This window comes from Corvus cornix, chromosome 20 (genome assembly GCF_000738735.6).
Source record: "Corvus cornix cornix isolate S_Up_H32 chromosome 20, ASM73873v5, whole genome shotgun sequence".
In the NCBI taxonomy this organism is placed as follows: domain Eukaryota; kingdom Metazoa; phylum Chordata; class Aves; order Passeriformes; family Corvidae; genus Corvus; species Corvus cornix.
Genome location: NC_046349.1, coordinates 3464936 through 3486915, shown reverse-complemented (window position 1 = coordinate 3486915; position 21980 = coordinate 3464936). Strand labels below are relative to the sequence as shown.

Here is a 21980-nt window from a genome sequence, read left to right as displayed (position 1 = left end):
GTTCACAAAGTTCATCCGTAATAAGGATGATGGGCTGGTGAGGATGTAGCTTTTGTCTGGATAACCTGAATAATTTCTAATTTGTCTGTGGCCTAAATAAGAAAATGGCAAGTTAGTAATGCTGTGTATGCAATTTTTTTCCTCTTTTAATTTAGTGCAAGTTCAACAATGTCACAAAGTTAAATAGCTCAGAAAAACCTTTTGGCTCAGTGGAAAAAGGAACTTATCAAGCACTAAAAGGAAAAATATTCTAGACAGTAACATGCAGGAGTTCTGTATGCATGACTTGTGTTTGGATTTCTCTTCTCCAGTACACAAACTAATAATTATTGAGCAGCCACAAGGCCCTTGTGCTCTGTGCAAAAGAAAATAAACAAATAAACCTCACCACTTCCCATCTCTCTGCTGCCAGGGCTGCAGCCATGGGAAGAGCTGGACATCACCCTCACATGGCACCTGTCCTGGGCAGGAGCTCAGGGAGGAGAAAAACCCTGAACTTGCCCTGCAGTTTGGGGGACCACATTCCTGACTCTGGAAAAGCACCAAGGTGTGGGCCCTAAGGAAAATCACTCATTCTAAAAGACAACATAAACTTGGGCAGAAGAACCTTTTGCTGTTTTGGCAGGGTGAAGTTGCTTTGTTTTGTTTCATTATTAGATATTTTCTAGCTTGTGTGCTCTCTCAGAGTTTCTCTTCCAAATATGGGCCTTGTAAAAGCATTTTAAGGACAACAGCAATAGCCTTGCTTTTCTTGATTCCCTCCTGTGAACTTTAGAGTTGGCTCAAGAAAGCCCAGGGATTAATTAATCATTTCCATCAGAAGAAGGGTTTTGGACCTAAAATTCAGAGTGACCCTGAACTGGGAACCTTTCAACACAAAACACAAAGCTGTCAAGACATGTTAAACCTTCCAGGGACAAGACTCAGGTGTAAGAAAGAGTTCCTAGAATTTTCACTGGTGAGCTGATTTTGGATTTGTTTTGAATGAAGTTTCACTATTTTTGAAAGACCAAAATATTCCTGAAATGAGGGAATATGAAATGGGAATTAAATTCTGTCAAGACATGACCAGATCTTTCTTGCAGGTGGCTGGAAAAGAATATCCTTCATTGCTGCAGGACTGTGCCTTCACAGCATCTTTTTCCCAGCTCCAGAGGGGAGTTGACTCCAGCATCCAAGAGGACATTTACAAGACACTGGCTGGGTTCTCCTTCCTGTCAGACCTTCATGATTCCTGCAGCTCTTTGATCACCACCTGGTCATCACCACTGCTGGCTTTGTCATTCATCCCAGCCCCCTTGTAGGCAGTCAGCAGTCTGGGCATCTCTCTCCCAAAGCACCACACTTCTCACTGGATGATTGGGAAAACAAAACAGGGCTGGCTGATGCTGCTACGCTCTCAAATTCTGATTTCAAGGTGATTTGTGTTCCTTTCCTCCTTGGTTTGCTGGGATGGGAGGGGATACCAGAAGCTCTTTTTGTGCCTGGAGCCAAACAAGGAATTAATTTGCCCAGCAGAGTGTGTGCTCTGGAGTGTAGGAACGTCAGGGGGACAATCCATTTCATGGTTCCATGAAGCTGATTGAAACATGATTACACAGCAAGCCAGGGGCTCTTTTCTGAGATTCCCCAATCGCCCGTGCTTCTTAGGAACAATTATTACTGCAGGTGACTTCAGATTGCAGATGGATTTAGGTTCAATCTTATCAGGGAGTTTCAAACATTCTGGGGGAGGAGACTAAAGTTAATTGCACCAAGTACGACACAAAGCGAGTAATTTGAAGGAAGTTATCTTCTAATGACAGGAAAGAGTTGGTGAACAGGTTAGTGAATGATCCTGATCCTTCTCCAGTGCTGGAAAAGTAAAGAACTGAAGAATGTATTTTATGACCAGATGAATGGGGACATTTTCCATCTTGAAACTCAGTTTAAGCCAGGCGATTATTGCACTTACATCCTTCCCCAGCCCACTAAATTTCATCCAGGAAACGGAAGGAAGCAAAGGCCTTTCATTTTTCCATTCTTGTGCTACTTTTTTTGGGATAAGGTTAAGGCAGAGTTAATCAGCATTTGCAAGTTATATTTAAGGCTGGCAACACGTGAAAGACTAAAAGCCCTGCAGAATGAAGTCCTTTAATTGAGTCACAGCACAAGCCCAGCATGGCTGGTAGGAGTATAAAAAGACAGAGCGCAGCTATTCATTAGGAATGAATATGGAATTTAACCCAGGGAGACCCCGGGAATAAAAGAGGCCCATTTGCTCCCTGGCCTATTTACTGAGAGCCACGTAAACACGGGGGCAATTAAACCTGAATACAAACACAGACAGCACAGCCAAGGCAGGATACAACATGCTCCTGCACCCAGTTTTGCCCAGGACAAGGGACAGCAGGTCTGAGAAGCCTCCTCTGCTCTCCTTTTGCACAGACTCTTTCTTCCTGTTCATATTTCCTTGGGATGTTATTGCTTTTTGTTTTCTATAAACAAAGCCAAGTTTAATGTCTGTGAGAAAATGAGGAAGAATGGACTTGGTAGCAAAGCAATTGGGAGCGCCTCAGTAATGTATTCAGGCCATTAAGGATTTCATTAGGTTTACTAAAAGGTCATTAATGATAAAATATCTTCCTTTATTTTACCTACTTTCTAAACATTATAGTCTATTCTGCCATTCAAGCTTGCACCCCACTGACATTAATTAGCATGCTATATATTAAGGAGAGCTTTTAATGAGCTGTTATTTCATATGATTTTATTGGAGAGCCTCATTGTTCAGCTTAATAGCAGAAAATGACAACTATAGAAATTGCTTTGATAGGACTGCAGCATTGAGGTGGTTATTCAATCTCCATGCTTGCTCCTCAGTTACTCCTTGATGCTGAAAGCTCTGCCTGAAACACCTCACTGTGGTTTGCCACGGGTGCAGGGAAAGCTGTGGGCAAAGAACAAATCCCCAAACCACACAATGGGGTGTGACCAGCATCACACACAGCTTCTGTGTCTGCTGCACACCAGAAAGCAGCAGGAGCAAGGCCCACGTGTGGACAAAATGGTTTGGCCACATTTATAGATCAAATATCAGTCTTAGCTCTTGGTGTAGCTGACAGTTGTGAGATGGTGTAGTTTTAGTCACTTGAATTGTAAGCTATATGTCTGTACTTTTTCTCCAAGTGTCTGCCTCACAGAATGCTTTGGGTTGGATGGGACCTTAAAGATCATCCCATTCCAACTCCCTGACACCTTTCACTAGGCCTGGTTGCTCCAGGCCACATCCAAGCTCACCCTAAGCCACTTTTCCCAGTTTCAGACTGAAGCAGGTGAATTGAGAACGAAAGGAAATTTGTTCTCCCTGTGCTAAAGCCTTCATCCTTCTGGCAGCCATCCCACCCCCACTGCCAGCAATCCCACCTGGACAGCAGTGAGAGCAGGGATCAGGGAAATGTGGTAATCAACAGGGAAGAGAAATGGAGAAGGAAAAAAGGAGGCAAAGGACTCAAAGTGACAGAAATTGGTAAGCGAGCCGGGCACAGAAAACTAAACCCAAACCCATCCTGTCCACTGGATGGCAGGATCATAAAGACTGGCTCTAAGACACAAGCACAAAGGACAGCAACAAGGTGAATTTCCCAGAAGGAACCGTGCACCCACACACACATACTGCTTCTGAAGGTGATGCAAAGATCACCTTGACTGGCTTCTCCCCTGTTACAAAGTTCCTCAGTGGCATCCATTAACAGGATGAAGCCACCACCACAACTGAATTATTCAGTCATATATATTTTCTAAATTAAACAGTACTGAAGATGAAACAGTGAGAAAAAAAACCCCAATAATCTAGGAAGGAAGTGTAAACATGCATCTGCAGTTTGCTTTCAACTTAGGTAACTGCTACATTCCGGTAAACAAAATACTGCAAGATGTGAAAATGGAGTTAAAGAGCCTTGTAGTACTTTAACTGCACAGGTACGCTGCCACGTGAAAAGATGAGATGGAGGAAATGGGATTAAGGATCAGCTGTTCTCCTGGATGAGCAATACAGAGAAGAAAGAAGAATAGACTGAAAATGTATTTTTTGTCTGGGAAAAAAAAAGCTTGGAAGGCAGAAAGTCAAGATGCTGATGTATCTACAAAAGGATGCTTTAAAATTGAACTTCATTACAAGAAAGAATAAGTTAGAGGTTTTTTTCAGTTATAATTTATATTATTATTATTGGCTTAGAAAAAGCGCAACGTGCACACTAAAATAATTCAGCTCCTTAAAAAAAAACTGTTGTTGTAACCAAATGTCTTCTCATTTGCATGGGATTTATATCACTGCATTTCTATTGGCTTCAAAAGAACAATAAAAAGGTAATCAAAGAAATTGTTGTGCTCAAGGGACCACATTATGCTTTTATTTCTGAAAAGCTTGATCAAGCAATATTTTTTTTTAAACACTTGATTCATTCTATTTTTAGCACAAGTATGCTACTTACCTGGAGGTTGTCATGCATTTGAAAAACCCTGACGTCTGAGTTTCTCAGAAAAACTCTCTCATTTTCTCCCTAAGATGTTACTGGAAACTATAGGATTTTAAAAAGCATCATTAACAAATGCTCCCAAGTTAAGCACATCTTGCAAGTAACAGCAAGTGAGTAACACACAATTAAGAATCCTGTATAATTTAAAGAAGTTTGTTCAAAAGCTCTTTGCGGTGCTTGTTCAGAAAAGCATCCCTAATTAGGAAACCATTTAAACATTCCCTAAGCTTATAGTAACTGGGACGGGATGGAGAGGAACAGGAGCTATAAAATACAGCAGGCTCTTTCCAACAGGGAGTAACCCCTGAGTAAACCCCCAGCCTGCATCTGGAGCATGCTCCCTGCTGCTGCCCTCCTTAGCTGGAGGAGCAGGAGCAGCCAAGCAGAGCCATCACCCCGGGACGTGCCATGCAGACAGAGCCCAGCCTAATTCCTGTTAGCTCCCCACAGCAGCCTTAAGTCAACACAGCTCCAAGTAACCTCAGTCCTGCCACGGCATTTGATGTTTCTAAACGTGATGGGGAAAGAAAACCGTCCTGTTTCACCAAAACAGCAGCTGCATTTGTTGCCCTCTGTGTTACTGCACACAGGTAAATCGTGCTTTCCTTGCAGCATCAGGGGAGCCACCTTAAATGAACGCCCTGTGTGTGGCAGGGGGGTCACTCAAGCACATCCTCGAATTCTAGTGCTGACAGGGGAGCTTATAAATCCTATTAATTTATTAAAATTAATTAAACAGCATGGGGGGGGGGCAGGGAAAGCTCTCTGTGGGATGCCACTGGTTGTGGGGTGGGGGGAAAGATATTTCCTGTGACCGTGTGATCCTCAAATTTCACTGGAAAGCTGTCTGAGTCCTGCCTTGTTCCAGAAACAGAGCCACAGGATCTGTGACTAGCACAGCATCCCAAGCTACTGCGAGAGCGAGCAACACTCAGATTTATCATCCTTCTCAATTGCCAACAAATGATAATAAATCAGTGCAATCAGCACTGTTCATTTCCCATATTCTGGCCTGAATCTTTATGAGGTGGAGCCCAGAACACCGGCAGGATTTAACCAATCTGTTCACCAAGTGCTCAGTAAATACCACAGTCAGCAGGCATAAAATAAACAATTTCTCTTTAGCCAGCCCAGCCCTCTTCCAGGGCCCTTCTGCACTAAGAGCCATAAACTCCAGAACTAATTGAGCTGAGTAGATGTGAACAGCTTTCCTTACATGTCACTGAGAGGGCGACACAGCCTCCTGTAGGGCTGAGAGTTTCAAACTTCAACAGACGATATTTGGCCACACACTTCCGTTACTAGTTTAGATTATTAAAGAAGTCTAATTCAATACAGCACAGATGCAGCAGACCCCTTATTCTTGATGTAATTGACTTTCATGGACTCTGGACAAACAATAGACTACATCTTAAAAATCTGGTGTCAGAGGCAAACAGCATTAGTGCTGTGGATGAACAGAGAGTAATTCCCAACAAGGTCCCTGCAGATGAGTGATAAAACCAGACCCAACACCCCATCTTTAACTGATCATTGCCTGCATTTTGAACACTTGACAGCTCTCCACGATGTTCTGCTCATGTTCAGCTAAATGCAGCCCCAGCTGTGTGTGGCACAGCCCAGTGCAGCGAGTTGAAGTGAGAAAGCTCTGTCCCAGGAGCCTCCTGCATCCAAGGAATGCAATCGAGAAGCTGTAACATGATTGATTTTCAAGGGAACATTCAAAGCCACTTCTCACTGAAGGCAATTTCTGAGAATTGTCATTTTTCCACTATTTCGACTGTAGAGCTTTATATAAATTGGTCGCAAGATTTTGTGGTTGTTGCTTTCCTTCTTCTGGGAGCCATTTTTCACTCTTTGGAACCAAAAAAATCCCCCCAAACCCTTTAAATAAACAAACAAATGACTAAGCCGAACTGAGTTCCCAACCCTTGCAGCTTTTTTCTGGGCAACCCCTTTTTTTTGCAACACCTTTTAGCTGGAAAGATTTTAATCCTAAAAAAAATCAAGTTTCCTGAATAGCTTAGAAAAGGGCTATGAATAGAAATGGATGCATATCCCTGCATAGCTATCACACCAGATAATCCTGCTTTTTGTTATAATAAGCATGCACTTTCAGGGGTCAAGGGTGGAAGAAATTTGTTTCCGCCCTTTTATAAATACAGGCAATGCATCCCACAAATATTGACCTTATGCACGACACTCTAAAGAGGCAGTTTGCACGTAACAACCTCTCCTGCAGAGAAAAAGGGAGTGAGGTGATGGAGAAGGAATGACATATTGGCAACTGGAGAGATGAAGAAGGGCAGACTGCAATTTTACATGGTAACTAAGAGGATCTGTAGCCTCTGAAGTGCAATTTAAACTCAAATCCACTGGGATTAGATGCACTAGGCTCCAAGCATCCCATTAAAGATCTGAAATTGTGTATGAAAGTCCCTTGTATTATTGTTCCTGGCATCAAAATAGAGATTTATAGCGTTTCAGAAACAGTGACTGACAAAACTAGCTAGTTAGAAGCTGCAGACACATCCTTATTTTCCCCCCAAACCACCAGGGATTTAACAATCCTGAAGATGAGGACATAACTGATTACAGGACTGCACCTTACAATGTTTAAAAAGACAGTTTGCTGTTTCAACACTGCCTTTAGGCATGGCTCACTGAAAGGACTCCAACAGTCTGGGAGCCATTTTTCCAGCCAAGGAACCGAATATTCGGGATCCACCCTTTAAATGCTGTTAGGATTGCAATAGCTCTAAGGATGCCTTCCCCCAAGCGATGTGACAGGTATTTCAGACAGCAAGGATAGGTGCTTGGTTTTTTTTCCTTCCTGTTTAAGGGTGAAATATTCTAAAACCTGACAATTCTGAGAAACAGAATACACACAAAAAATTTTATTTGTGAAACCAAAAGCCAGCATCACTTACTGAGTGCCCCGAAAGCTCTCAGCTGCCCAAAGGAACAGCAAAATGCAGATATAAATAAATTTTATTTACACTTTCTAGATGCAAATTTGCACAAAACATACATCTAAGACAGCCTCATGTCATCTAAAAGCAGAAGAATTTTAGTGCCAAAGCTGGTCCATGACCTTAAATGAGATTGCTTGCCCTTGCAGCCCAATGAGAGTATAAGTCTGTTTGATGGTAGTTTGACTTTACACTTTAGGAAAAAATAAATTAAAAGGAATAAATCTTTGTTGCATGTCTTTGTACACAAAGGCTTTGAAGCTGAACTCCCACATGGTGTGAGGACAATGAGCAACATTTGATTATCAGGGATTTTAAAGGAGAGCAGCTTTTCAGGACTGGTTAAAAAAAATGTAAAATAAAAATTTCAACAAGTTGTGGTGCTTTCAGTCTGCCAGGAGGCTGATTATGGGCAGGATTACTGAAATATTATTAAATTGTGCCACTCACAGGTTCCTCCTGGAGACAATAATAACAATAAAAGTGTAATAGTGCGTCTTGCATGAGCATCACATGCAGAACCAACTGTGTGGAGCATTCTACCCAAACCAAGGTACCAGCAAAGCCCAGCTCCGCTGTTCAGCTGGCTGCCTGAGCACAGATTGATCTGCCTGCCCCCTGTAGGTACCTACACACCTTGAAGCCACCTGGGGACCTGCTAGAGGCTTTAAGCTTTCCCTCTGTTACTTCCAGCAGCAGCCGGTGCATCTCCTGACTGGCTTTCCTGATGGACAGACAGACTGACACCTCCTGTCTCACCACATGCCTGTGAGCTTTGCTGGGCTCCCCAGCACCCCAGAACAATCTGTGCCATCCTCCCTTTCTACCCAGCTCATATCCTAATCTTTCCAGCACTGATTAACTGATTTGTAATTCCCGGAGCTTTCCAAGTTGCCTTGAACAAGAGGTTTCTGCTCCCCAGAAACAGACTGCAATTAGAGAAGGATCTAGGCCTGCAATTACAAGGGATCTAAAAGGTCCCTCTGTTTAAAAATCGAGCTGTTTCTGTACCCAGTGAAACAATTAATTCTCAACTGAACACAGAGGGGGTTCAAACCACTTTTAAATGCAAAGCTCCTGCTTTGTTAAAAGGCTACAATGGCATTTTGAAGGAAAAGTATCCATCAGAAGAGACTTGCAGAAGTCAAAAAGGTTCATTAAGGTCCTTCCATTTTGTTTAGGCTCTTTAGAAGTATTCAGTCCTTACGAAATTAGTGCTTCTGGCTGCCAAAAGACTTGCTGAAGGTTGTGCTGCTGAATCCCAGCCCAGTTGGCACCCAAGCAGTGGATATGAAAACTGCAACGGCAATTTGGGTTATAGGGACATCTGGCAGGGAGCTGCAAGGATGATAAGGGACCTGAGAAGAAAATCAGTCCCAAAGGGAAGCAAGTGGGATGTTAATAGAATAGACAGCGTGATTATTTCAGAGCGTTTTAGAAGCTTACAACAATTTTTTTTAAAACAGAATTAGAGGGAAAATACAATACCCAGATACAGTAAATCAGATTGTGATGGTGATGGTGAGGAGGGAACTATTTCCTAGGAGGAGAAGGTGGGGCTTTGTTTGTTTTTATTCGGAGGGTTTGTGCCCAGAGGGGTTCGAGAGACTTTCAGCTACACAATTCCCGAGTGTGAATTTAGCCAGCTACTTCCAGGTGTAATGCAGGACCTGACACCACTAACTCAAGCTCATAAAGTGGTACTACTTAATAAATACTTTGCAGGGAATTTTACTTTAATAAATGCTCACAGGCCTTTGTGTTTGTTTCTCCCTAATAACAGCAACACAATTGCAGAGCTTCCAGAGAGCTGCAAATTCACTGGAACATCACTGAATCTCCCAGGACAGAGCAGAATTCCCAGTGACACCAGTAACAGTGTACAGGAATTGTGTGGGTTCCATCTGCATGGATCCCCATGTTCCTAAAGGAGCAAACCACCCTGAGAGTGCCCTGGCCATCTCTCCAGGTTATGTGCAACCTGGACATATCTCCAGCTGATGGACTTGTCTCCAGGTTCCATGGACAGTGGAAAGGCTCTGTAGGAATTTTCATATGGAAGAAGGGACAGGAAAGGACAACATTTTCATTCGTGACAATCTCCAGGCACTCTGGCTCTCACAGTGTTTCTAGCACTGGGATGTTCATCCTTTTGGAGATGAGGGGGAGTAGGAAAAGGAGGAAGAAGAGTTTGAATTCACCTTGACTTCTCTTTGTCTCCAGCTGCCAAATACGCAGAGAGTCATTATCAGAAAAGAAAAATTTGTTTGTGCCTCCGCTGAGACTTGAGCAATGATGTGACTTCAGGGGCAAAGGCACTGTCATGATGCATCACAACCCTGCAGGCAATAAAGTGTCTCATGCAGCTGCTCAGCCAGAAAAGCTACTCAGATTGCTGAAGTCCTTTCAACAAGCTGAGCCCAAGGCAATATTGTAGTAAGAAACTGCTTCTTTAAAAATTAAAAGGAGTTATTTCTGCATCATTTGCATCATTTGACTTGGGTTATTTTAAATATGTTCTATTGTAGGTCACCTATGTTGCCAGAAAAAAATGAACTCGTAACTGATTCTATTCGGGTTAATTCCTTTAAAATACACCCAGTTTTATTGCCTAATTCCTTACACAGACACCTTCAAAAACCATGAAATGATGAGGGTTAGTTCTGTTTTAGCACTGACAGATGATTTGCACCCTGCACATATTTCTGTAAGTGTCTCAACAGTGACCAACAATGACTCCACACTTAGTCAGGGATTTCAGCCCAGCTGAAATGACACTGAATTACCAAAAGAACTTCTGTTCATCTGTTCAGTGTTGCTGTGTCAAACTCAGTCTGGCCTTTGTGAGCCAAATGATGACCTAAAAGCGAAGTTCAAGGAGAAAGTTTCATCCGTTGCTCACGCTGTGGTGTAAGATCTCAATGATGTTAAACCTGCTTCATTTTTTCCATTTGACTGTGACACAGAGAGCCAGTGCTAGCAAGGAGATCTGGGAGTGCCACGTCACAGGACATCCTGTCCCAAATGGAGAGACTGGATGGGAAGAGAAAACCCAGGGAGAACCTCATCGGTGGTGGGAGACCTGCTTTTTGCACCTGTGGCTTTTCTAAAGTGAGTTTGTACAAAAAGCACAAGAGAAAGTGAAATATTGCTTCTTACCCCTCTGTGTCAGAAAACGCTACACAAGCCACAGTGAGGGGTTTTATGTCACCATAAAAATAAAATTATGTTTCGCTTTCTCTAATCTTACGGAGGTGAATGCTGAACCCATAAACTGACACACGCTCAGCCAGCACTGGTGCACCACTTTCTGCTATTGAATCCAAGCGCTTTTACCTTCTCTTGTAGGACTTCTATTTCACACAATCCCCTAAAGGGTTCCTCCTTTTGCATTTCTGTTCCACACAGTTGGGCGTACACGACATTATGGAGAGTTTCACCAGGAGCACATGACAGCAGTAACACGTCCTTACCTTCACAAGAAACACCACCTCTGATACACTCTGGGATCAAATTTAAACATTTCTTTCTCATCCAGCACAGGATAGTCAGTGATCATCCCATAACCTGCTCTACACTTTGTTTGGCATCAGGGAAGTTGTTGGGATGGACAAATGTATCACTGAAACGTTCAAAAAGAGCACTGTAAGATAAGATTTGATGTTTCCATTCTGCTGATATTGCCAGGAAGTGCTGTGACTGGTGGAAAGGCAAAAAGGAATCAGTTACAGAGTGTAGGTATAAAACCTAACAGTGTTTTACCTCAAGAAAGAAAAAAAGAAAGAAAACAGACCTTGGAGCTTCTGCAGAAGGAAAAAGGGCACCTGAGACACGGCAAAACGTGTGGCTCTCATTTTGCCGCAAATACTGGAAAGAAATCTTTCTCTTTCTTGAACTGGGAAACTTTTTTGGTAGAAGCAGACTATCTTGAAGATTCTTATCTATTTTAATCAGGCTTTTTATAGCACCTGCTGAGATGTCTCAGAGCTCAGGATTGGCTTAAACACACATGAAAAGGGCCCTGTGGCACGTATGCCTTGACAACAATCTGTTCTCCTCACCTCATAGAGTGTAATGATGCCATTTGTCTCATTTGGAGGCTTCCACTGAACGTAGATCTTCTCTTCAAAAGGTCCTCCTTGGATAGATTCCAAGGGAACAGGTCCAGGAACTGCAGGGAAAAAAACCAAAACAAACAACAAACTCTGTTAAAAACTACCCCCAGCTCCAGCTGCACGTGAGACACCAAAAGGCCACCAGACAGGAAGCTGAATATTAAAAATAAATAAAATTAAAAATTAAAATCCCTCAAGGCACTACCATTACCAAGCTACTATCAACGTGAAAGGCTTATTTCTCAACTTTTGGTGCAAATAACAGTACCCTAATGTAACCACTAAGTGACAAATAAAATCAGAACCCATGAAAATATGACGCTAATTTCAGCATGATTTTATTCCAGTACAGCAGAGCAGCAGCAGGGAATTTAATCCGTCCTCCTCCACCCACACAACAGCAGAACTCTCCACCTAAACAGCCAGACTGCACCTTGGCATGGAGATGCTGCTGGGCTGCACACCTTTATCAATAGGAAAGGCTGATTTGCTTAGTAAAGTAATGGTGCAGGATTTAAATTTCATTACAGCTACAAGGCCAGCTCAAAAATCCACCTACTCCAGCAAAATTTGAATGCTGTAGGAGGTAACCAACTAAATGCACTCCCAAGCTTGTCTGATAAAAACCCTGCTCATTTTTTTGAAATGTTTGCCATCCTTTTGTGTCCCCCATGTAATTTATTATTGGGCTGGAAGAGCCACTTTCAGCTGAGAGAAACTTAGGACAGCAACTTCTACAGTCCAGGCAGAGGAATGTAGTCCTTGGTCTGAAACAGCTCAGGTGGGATAACAACACTTTGAAGCTTTCCATCAGTTCTTCCAGAAAACTGTTCTTTTACATCCACAGCTGTTCTTTCATATCCACAATTAATTTTGCTTCTGAGATCTCTGTAAGATGTGATGTCCAGAAGATCAGCGTTAAGAAAAGCTATGCTCTGGAAAGGAAGGGATTGTAGCTTTTTTTGGGATGCCGCCTTCTGTGAAGGCACAAGAAAAATCAATAAATACTAGGATTGCATTTGCCCATATGATAAAGGAAGCTGCTGGGTGGTTCAGAACACAAAGAATTAAACCTACAGTTCTTTAATAGCTGCTCAGACTGGTGTTTGCCCAAGCACTTCAGGGATCTTTGCCCTTTCAGGAACGTGGCTGTGAAGTGGAAATCATTTAAACCTACAAGTTTTACACTCAAAACAGACACACTGTGCAGAGAAGATACACAAGTCTTGTGGGACAGAGGGTTACGTTGTTATTTACAACTGAAATATGAGTCTTCCCTCAAAACCCAACCACCCAACCCCACGACAACTCACCATCCTCCTCAGTCTGCACCACCAGCTCCTCGCTTTCCATTTTGCCCTCGGGGTTGGAGAGGGCCAACCTCAGCCTGATGGTCATGAAGGGCCGGAGCCCCCGCAGGGTGTAATGAGAAGAAGTTTGGATGAGTTCCTCTGCCTCGAATTTCTGCTGGTTGAAGACGTACTGGTAGTGGACAGTGAGGTTGTAGCTGTGGCACCGTGTCACGGCGTAGCCAAAGGGCTCCCACTGCAGCGTCAGCTGCCGCGAGCGGATGTCAACCACCTCCACGTTCTGCGGCCCGTGCACGGGATCTGGGAAGCAGGAGAAGAAACAGAAATAGAATTTGATGTTTAAACAAGGTGGCCATCCATTAATGCGCTTCCTCCCGTGTCTCCAGTGTCCCAGCAGCGCACAGTTCTGGGTGTTCTTGTCTGTGGAATGTATGAAGTAATACGGAAATGAGCGTCAGATCCACAACTGCGTTCTGGCTCCTGAGTTTTGCCTGGAAATGTTCTGCCGTGAGGACCTGAACAGTGGTCATGCTCCTGATTCCTGTGAGACCTCACTGAATCCAACAGTGGTGACTAGATTCCATCAGGTAAGGGGTGGGGAAGTTGCTCTTTCTTCATTTTTACAAAAAAAATTTTAAAAATAATAGTAGTTGATGGCCTATTTGACAGTGCTTAACAACCTTGGTGAGTCCTGCCTTAAGTGATGCAAACACACAGGAAATGGTCCCCGGGGAAGAAATGAACTCAAGTCTCAGCTTTGAATTCAGCTCCATGGCCCCTACACCCTCCTGCCACCTCCACACCCACTGTGCTCACACTGAAGCCCCAGGGTGGAAGAATCAAGACTAAGGGACCAACTGCTGGACTTCCAACATCCCAGTGTCTCCTCATCTGTTAAACTCTTGGATGTTCTGGCAATGGGGTGTACAAGCAGATCCTGCCACTCCTGGAGTAAGTTTTCTGAGTCATCTCAACCTTGTGCCAATAAAACTTTAATTTCAGATCATCTCCATGCCTTGGTCCCATCAAAGTTTCTTTGCTCTTTATTATTCTTTCTACAGTATCTGAGGTACACTTTGAATATTCATGTGGAGGAATCATTTTCACCTGCTGTTCCTTAATTTAACAGCCTAACTCAAACGCGCTGACTACACTCTGCCCTTTATATAAAATATAAATGCATGTGTCACTAGACGTGTAGATATAAAGAATGAAGGATGAGTGAGTAAAATCAGTGTTTGAGATAAGTCAGATCATAAAAATTCCACAGATGTTGGTTTGTTTATCTGACATTTCTTCAACTTGTATTTGCTCTTTCGCTCAATATGTATCTGAACAAGGTAATCAGAAAATACGTAATTTCATATAAAGTTTCTTAACTTATAGCACAATTCAGGGTTCTGCCCACTTCTCATATTCTCTCACGACTTCAACCTATTAAAAAAAAATGTTTTCATGGGAACAAAAAAGTTGGAAGGACTTCTGAATACCAGTCACACTCCTTTGAGAGATAATTAAAGTGGGAAAAAACCCTTCTAGTAATTCTTGAAAGTAAAGCATGTACCAGCCACTGACTTCAGTCTACTCAAGCATAAGCAGAAAATACATTTTAACAACCTGTATATTCTGTATCACTGCTAAAAATCCCCTAAGGACCGGCAATGGGAAAGTATTCTGCATCTTTATATAGATACACACGTGTGCAGACTCTTTGGAAACAGGATGGATATTAAAAGACATGGGGTCTAAAGCTAGCAAATGGTTTAGGTTTCCCTATAAATCATGTCAATCCCTCAGCATCTAGAAAACACCTCTTAAATGTGAGTCTTTAACTCTGTGTGTCATACAACAACAAAAAAGCTAATTTAGAAATTAGGAAATTTTTATGCAGAAATATACACATATATGCTTAGCGTTAGGTGCTAAGCATTTATTTTCTATAAATCCATGGAATTTGCAGATGAGTTGTACAGGTAAATCAGGTGAACAAAAGAATGGTTCTCTGAAAATATTCAGCTTCTGAAACAGTAAAGGTAATCCCCAGCCTCATTCCAAGATGCATCCAAAGGAAAGAAAACCAAAAACAAACGAAGATATTTGCCCTACTGAACTCTGCGTTACAGCAAGCGCTGAGCTGCAGAGCCCAGCGCAGAATGTGGCTGAGACATAGCAAAAACATTTCACACCAAGACAATAATGCAGCTGAAAATGGCAATTCACCTCCATGTTAATGTTATACTGCCTTTTTTTTTTTTAATTACAGTTATTGTCTTAAAATCAGTCATGTTATGGAGTGAATCAGCAGTTAGAGGGCATTTGATAATCGATGTCAGATATGCTGACTGTATCTGTGAGTAAGGAACAACCTGATCCAGCATCACCTCACCAAGTCCTCTGCCCAAAGCTGGGCTAGGGAAGACTTCCTGCAGTTTTCAGCTTCCTTCCTCATCCTGTCCACATTTGCCCTTTCCTTTCCTATCCCAAACTCTGAGTGTGAAGCTTCTCTCAACCAGCTGCTAATTCTGCTCAAAACTTTGCTGTAAATGCTGTGAGCTCCATCACACACACACAGTTTGAAACAGTCTCTGGATCGAGTAACCAGCCTATGAACCACAGAGGAGTTTGGGTTACAAAGCAAGAAGGTAAAATCCATAGTGCAGACCCCACTACACCACATTTTCACAAGAACCATCTGTCCTCAGCCTGACAGTCCTAAACCAGGTCTCAAATACCCATATCCTGAGGTGTCCCTGGCTGCAAGCATAGAGATTTGACATCTGGTGGCCATCAAGATCCTTGAACAGAGGGAGAATAAGTTAGTAAGAACTACTTAAATTTTAGGTTTAGAGAGGGAGAAACCAGACTGGAATTAAATCAACAAATAGAAGCTGACCCTGGAAAGCTTTATATTCTCTCCGGTTTTCTTCTCTTGGTTTCAATCTCCTTTTTTTCTGAATAGTGAGACTATATAATTTTGGAAATATTTTCCTGTCACCACACTGATTTCCTCTGCAGCAGAAGCCATTGAAACCTCCTCTTCAAAGATGAGAGTTTGTATTGTTGTTTTTAAGGGGCAGCGGTCCTACTCTCCTCTCTATATAATTCCTTCTGCCTGTTAGGTCTGTGAGTCTTCAGTCTCAAAAGGTCTGTAGCACCTATTCCTGGGATCTGTCTAACATCACCTTTTTCATAATGTTTTCCTTCAAAAGAAAAGGAAATTTTAAAATTCATCTACAATTCTCTGTAGTGCTGATATTTGAAACGAGACAAAATTCTCCGTTTCTGTATTCTTGGAATGATAGCTTCCAAATAGTACAAGAAAATATCTGAAAAGTAGTAACTTTGCACTTGGCTAGTGGAATAGAAGCTGCTAGTATGTATCTCAGCTTCAACCATACAAAGATACCCTCCAAAGCAGGACAGAACACTGGCCCAATTCAAATACTTAAGAGATCAGATATTGGTGTAAACTGTGTAACCTGAAGTAAAATTTTCTATGTGTCCTGAGATTTTAGGGGAAAAAAAAAGGAAATTCTTAAGAAGCTTAAGCAACAAAATAACTGCCAGGGATCTACTGAAATGAGTCTTGAACCCACGCAAGGAAAATTGCAGTCTCTGGGATTTCACTGTGCAAGTGCTGTATTTTTATTTCAGCCTGGTTGAACCATTAATTACATTTTGAACATTCACATCAAAGTCAAGGACTGAACAGTATTTTTAATACCTCGTCACTCACGGATGCTTTGCTACCTTTCATTACTCTGGTAGGCTGCAGCAAACACTCAGCAGCCAGGAACTTTTCTGGAACACTTGGGATGGGCAAGTCTGGAAGGGTCTGGAGCACAAGTCCTATGAGGAGTGTGTGAGGGAGCTGGGGGGGGGCTCAGCCTGGAGGAAAGGAGACTCAGGGCATCTTCTGGTTTTCCACAACTCCCTGGCAGAAGGGGGCAGCCGGGAGGGTCGGGCTCTGCTCCCAAGGAACGAGGGATAGGATGAGAGGAAACAGCCCCAAGTTGTGCCAGAGGATGTTCAGATTGGACAAGAGGAAAATCTCTTCACAGAAAGGATGGTCAGGTGTTGGAACAGGCTGCCCAGGGAACTTCTGGAGTCACAATCCTTGGAGGGATTCAAAACACATGTAGGTGTAGCCCCTGGGGATATCATTTAGTGTGGGGCTTGGCAGTGCTGGGTCAACACTTGGACTCGAGCTTAAGGGACTTTCCCAACCTAAATGATGATTCTAAGTTGCTCGAATGAAAGAATCTCTCCCAGGGGAGATCTCTGTTCTCAGTCCAGGTAAAAAGACATTACTGAGCAAACAATGTTCAGAGACTGCTTTTTCTGTCATCAGAATTTCACACAAAAGCTGACTTTTAAGGCCGGTTTTGTTCATTCCTCATTGAGTGTCCCAGAGCTCATTTTGTTCTCTGCCGTCCTCTCACTCAAGGTGAGGCATAGAAAAGAAAAGGTTGGTTTAGATTATCAATAACAATTGTCACAGCTCTGTAACCCTCCATCAGGGGAAGAACAGAGGAAAGGAAGCTGTGGGGGGACACTGGGGTTTGAACAGAGCTCAAGTCGAGGAGTGAAGTTAAACACAGACAATCAGCTGCTGCCCCGGGTTAAGTACCTGCTGCAGGAGCCTAATTGCAAGAAATTGCTGCTGTCAGTAAAGACATGACAGGGAGTGGAGATGTCCCTCCTCGTCTGGTGCACTGTGCCTGTGTCCCCTGACCCTATGGAGAGCAGGAGGCAGAGTTTATTAGCAGTGCACTGATTAAATTCTGTTTCCCAGCAGCAGGCTACAGAGACTGAGAATGCACAAAGGTAAGAAAAATGAGCATGGAATGAGCAGCAGCTTTGTGTGAATCCTGAACTGATGCTTTCAGATACAAAGAGAAAACAGATGTAACGATGGATTCTGCCTTTCCCTCTGCACACCTACACTGAGGTCCTCAGGCAGTCACTCCAACCAGCCCAGGCCATCCAAAACCTGGGCACACCCCAGTGAAGTCCCTTCCTCTAGGCAGACTGGGAGGAGTTAAGGAGAAAATTGGGTGCACTGGTTGCTGGTAAGGCCACCAAAACCTGTGTTCTCCCAGCTACCAGTGTGGTACAGCCTCTCTCTGTAGCCCAGGAAAACACTGAAATTCATTTGCATTTACAAAATATAAATTTGGTAGTGGAGAAGTGCACAGAATATTTCACTCCCACAATAAATTGAAACAGTGGCCGTTTTTCAAGCAAAAGCAACAAAACCCATAATCACAGAACCTCTGAAAGCCTTGGGCTGGCAGGGACCTTGAGGATAATCTCGTTCCAGCCCCCTGCCATGAGCAGGGACACCTTCCTCTGGAGCAAGGTGCTGCAAGCCCCACCCAACCTGGCCTTGAACCAGCAGTTAGAAGGTTTCCTTTGTGTTTTTCAAAGATATTGTTCTTGGTCTACGGATGGGAAACCAAACAGAAATGTGTCCAACAAGGATTTTACTCCAGGTATTAGATAAAAGCTGAAGCCTTCTCTATCTCCCCTTTATTCCCTATTCCTCATCTTCCTCCCTTAACTTCCACAGGATGAAACAAGTCTAGGAAAACACACCTATTACCAAAAAATGTAGGAAGGCAAACAGAACAAAAATAATCAATGATTTACCTTAAATGCAAAATTCACAGGTGTGTGGTCGTTCAGGGTAAACCAAGCCCCTCCACAGTGTGTGCTGCTCATCTCCTCAAAGAGATCCTGACAGACAAATTGTCCCATGAGCACCTCCCACAGCCGTGTCCCATGCACAGACATTTCTGGGTGATGGACAACGCTGTCCATCCCTGAAGTGCAACGTGTCCTTCTGTGACAGCTCCTCTGCTGAGCCTCGCAGCTCTCACAGCTGCTGCCCATCACATTTCAATGCCTCTGAGCCAAAATGTGGGCTAAATACCTTTTCAGACATGACAGACAAAAACACTGATTAAACAGAGCTCACCAGTCTTTCAGTGCTGTGGAAGTGTTTTGGTTTTGCCCTTCTCTGCGGAAAGAACATCTCCCTAATATTTGGATCTAATTTTTGCTTTCTTTTAAACCACTTCAGATATCATCACTGGTCCAAAAGCAGTGCAGACAGAGATGAAAGTAGGCAATTACACAGAAAGGTGTGTTCTGAAAGACTTGCAACAGAGAAAAGAGAAGAAAGGAGTGAGACTGACACAATAAAATCACCAGAGAACAACCAACCTGTTTGTGAGATGCCTACAGTCAGCTGAAGCTCAAGCCACGTACAAAGAAATGGGTGTCATTACAGCTGATAAACTAAACCAGGCTATTTTAGGGCATTCTCTAAGCAATAAAGAAGGAGGAAAGCTGCCACACTGATGAATCTATTATAATAGAAATAGGAAATTAGTTAGGTAATGCAGTATGTGGTTAGGTAAGCCAGGGACAGAGCTCTCTCCACCACTAACATAGTAATTTAAATTCAGTTAGCTGCAAATCCTCTTCATTTCTTTTTAATTGGTCTGGTTTAGTTTCAGTTGCAAATTTCACTTAGAATTCTGCATGGAAAGAGACCCAAGACTTGAAAATATATATAAAAAAGGAAAATATTTCATACATTACAAATCCTATCAAACATCCTCTAATTGCTGACTTCTACTTTGCTAAAGAGAACCAAACAAAACAAGTTTAAAACAACCCCAATGCCCTTAAATGGATCCCAGATCTATCTGGACCCCTCCATTTGTTTCAAAATGTGCCTGTCACACTCCCAGACTAAATCCAGGTGCTGGCCAAGGTCACAGGGAAAGCACAGGCTGTGGAGAGCAGGACCTGAGCTGCCAGCACAGCCTTCCCAACACCTGTCCCAGCACTGCTGCAGCCAGAGCTGAGCTGCCAAAACTCCACTTGTAAACAACTTCAAGATAATTAAGCACTGCTTTTTAAAAAAGGCTTATTAGCATCTATTTAAAGGAATTTTTTTCATTGTATTATGAAATGGCAAAATGAGAACTTGCTTTCTTTTATACCCCAAACCTGTTGTGCCCTAACACACTTAAAAATAACAATTTAAAAGAACAATAAAGGGTAATTACTGATTTTATTAAAAACATCTATCATGGATACACACAGCAGTGGCATTCCATGGCTGGGAACAAAATGTACATTATTGAGCATTTTGATGATTAAATACAATAGCATAATTAAATATGCTAATGAAAGTGAGATTAGAAAGCAGGTAAACCACTTGGTGTTTACCAAACAAAAGTAAAGCCTCCAGTTTTACAAATTTATTTCATTATGTGTAAATACAATATTTATTTTAACTGTTTGTTTTACTAACACGTACATGCGTTTATTTTTATTATCTCTTCCTCTGTGTGCTTTGCTGTTATCCTCAAATGGGCTAAATGGAGGAGATTTAGAGTAACACAGAAGCTAGATCCTGACAAAACATAAATTATCTCTATAAAAATAAATAAGGTAATCAAAATAGTGAATAAAACAGAGGCTTCCTCTACACAGTCACAGGGCTGTTCAATTATTCTGAGCAGCAGAAAAAAGCACTCCTCTTGCAGACAGGTTTTCTCTCATTTGTAACGGTGGGTTCTTTTTCTGTCTGTGCAACCTGCAAGAGAAATTCTCAATGTTCCTTCAGAATCCTGTTCTTCAACAACAAACATTTTAAAAAAATAAAAATATTCCCAGTTTTACTTGTTGATCTGGCTTAAGCAGCTTCTGTAGTGGATGATGTAGTTGTAGTGCTTTGTGTGCCCGGTGCTCTGGTGCCATTGCTGGGCCCCGGAGCAGAGCCCGGGCCCTGCCCTGAGCCCTCCCTGCAGCCAGGGACACCCAGGGCTGAGGGCCCCTCTCAGCTGGGGCTCCTCTCGAGGCCTCGCCAGCCCATCAAGGGAGGTGATCCAGCCCTGGGGGCACCTCTGGGGTGCCGTGCCCAGCTCTGGCTCCTCAGCCCAGCAGGGCCAGGGAGCTCCTGGAGCGGGGCCGGCGGAGGCTGCGCAGCTGAGGAAGGGCCTGGAGCAGCTCCGTGCCCAGCACAGGCTGAGGGAGCCGGGGCTGCTCAGCCTCGAGAGGAGCCCCAGCTGAGAGGGGCCCTCAGCCCTGGGTGTCCCTGGCTGCAGGGAGGGCTCAGGGCAGGGCCCGGGCTCTGCTCCGGGGCCCGGCAGCGGCACCAGAGCACCGGGCAGGGCCTGAGCCCAGCAATTCCCCTGCCCAGGAGGCAGAACTGCTGCCCTGGGCAGGGCCAGCCCTGAGCAGAGCCCAGAGAGGGGCTGGAGTCTCCCTCACTGGAGTTATTCAGGAACTGACTGGACACAATCCTGTGCCCTGTGCTCTGGGATGGCCCTGCTGGAGCAGGGAGGTGGAACAGATGAGCCCACTGTGGTCCCTTCCAACCTGACCCATTCTGGGATTCATTAAAGAATGCATATAAATAGTTCAGAAGAATAAATCACAATAGATTAAAAAAAAAAAGTCTAAAATCACTGGAAACACTGCAGAGAAAAGGAATACAAAGGATGAAAAATTCCTCCATACATCACAGACAAGGTAGGAAAACACTCGACAGAGGCATCTTGCCTAAGAACAGCCTGTGTTCTCACTTTGTCTAATGGAAGCACCAGCCCTTGGCTTTCATTATACTTCCCAAAAGAACATAAAAATAAAAAGACAGTGCCAAGCTTTCAGCACTCAATTAAAATTTAGGATATCACTCAAAGGAGGCAAAAAGCTGTTCTTGCCTGGTGATACTCAGCGAGTAGATCTGCCTCATTCATTGTTTACGGTCCCAATCAGGGCGCACTATCTGTATTAAAGAGAACAAGACCACCTAATGGAAACCTCAGAACGTGGGGAGGAGTGAGGTACCAGTGTGCTCATCAAAATAAATTCTCCTGTGAGAGCAGTTTATTGATTTGTGTATTTGACTCTCTTCGGGATTATTGTTCAATTACTTTTATCCTCCGAGATGAAAGCAGCTGAATGTAACATCAAAAGCAGATAAAAAGTCGCATGTTTCAAATTTTCTTTCAAATCTCCATAACATCCATTACAGATCCGATT

The 21980-nt window shown here is 43.2% G+C and overlaps 1 protein-coding gene across 12 annotated transcripts in view; it reads right to left on the bottom strand.

Moving 5' to 3' along the window:
- Window positions 1-21980, bottom strand: part of PTPRT (protein tyrosine phosphatase receptor type T) — a 430013-nt gene that overhangs the window by 140897 nt on the left and 267136 nt on the right. For all 12 annotated transcript variants that reach the window (XM_039563312.1, XM_039563314.1, XM_039563318.1 and 9 more), the window contains exons 8-9: window positions 12918-13214; window positions 11551-11660 (exon numbers count right to left, since the gene is read on the bottom strand). In XM_039563312.1, coding sequence (XP_039419246.1) covers window positions 11551-11660; window positions 12918-13214 — 407 coding nt within the window. The remainder of the gene's footprint in view (window positions 1-11550; window positions 11661-12917; window positions 13215-21980) is intronic.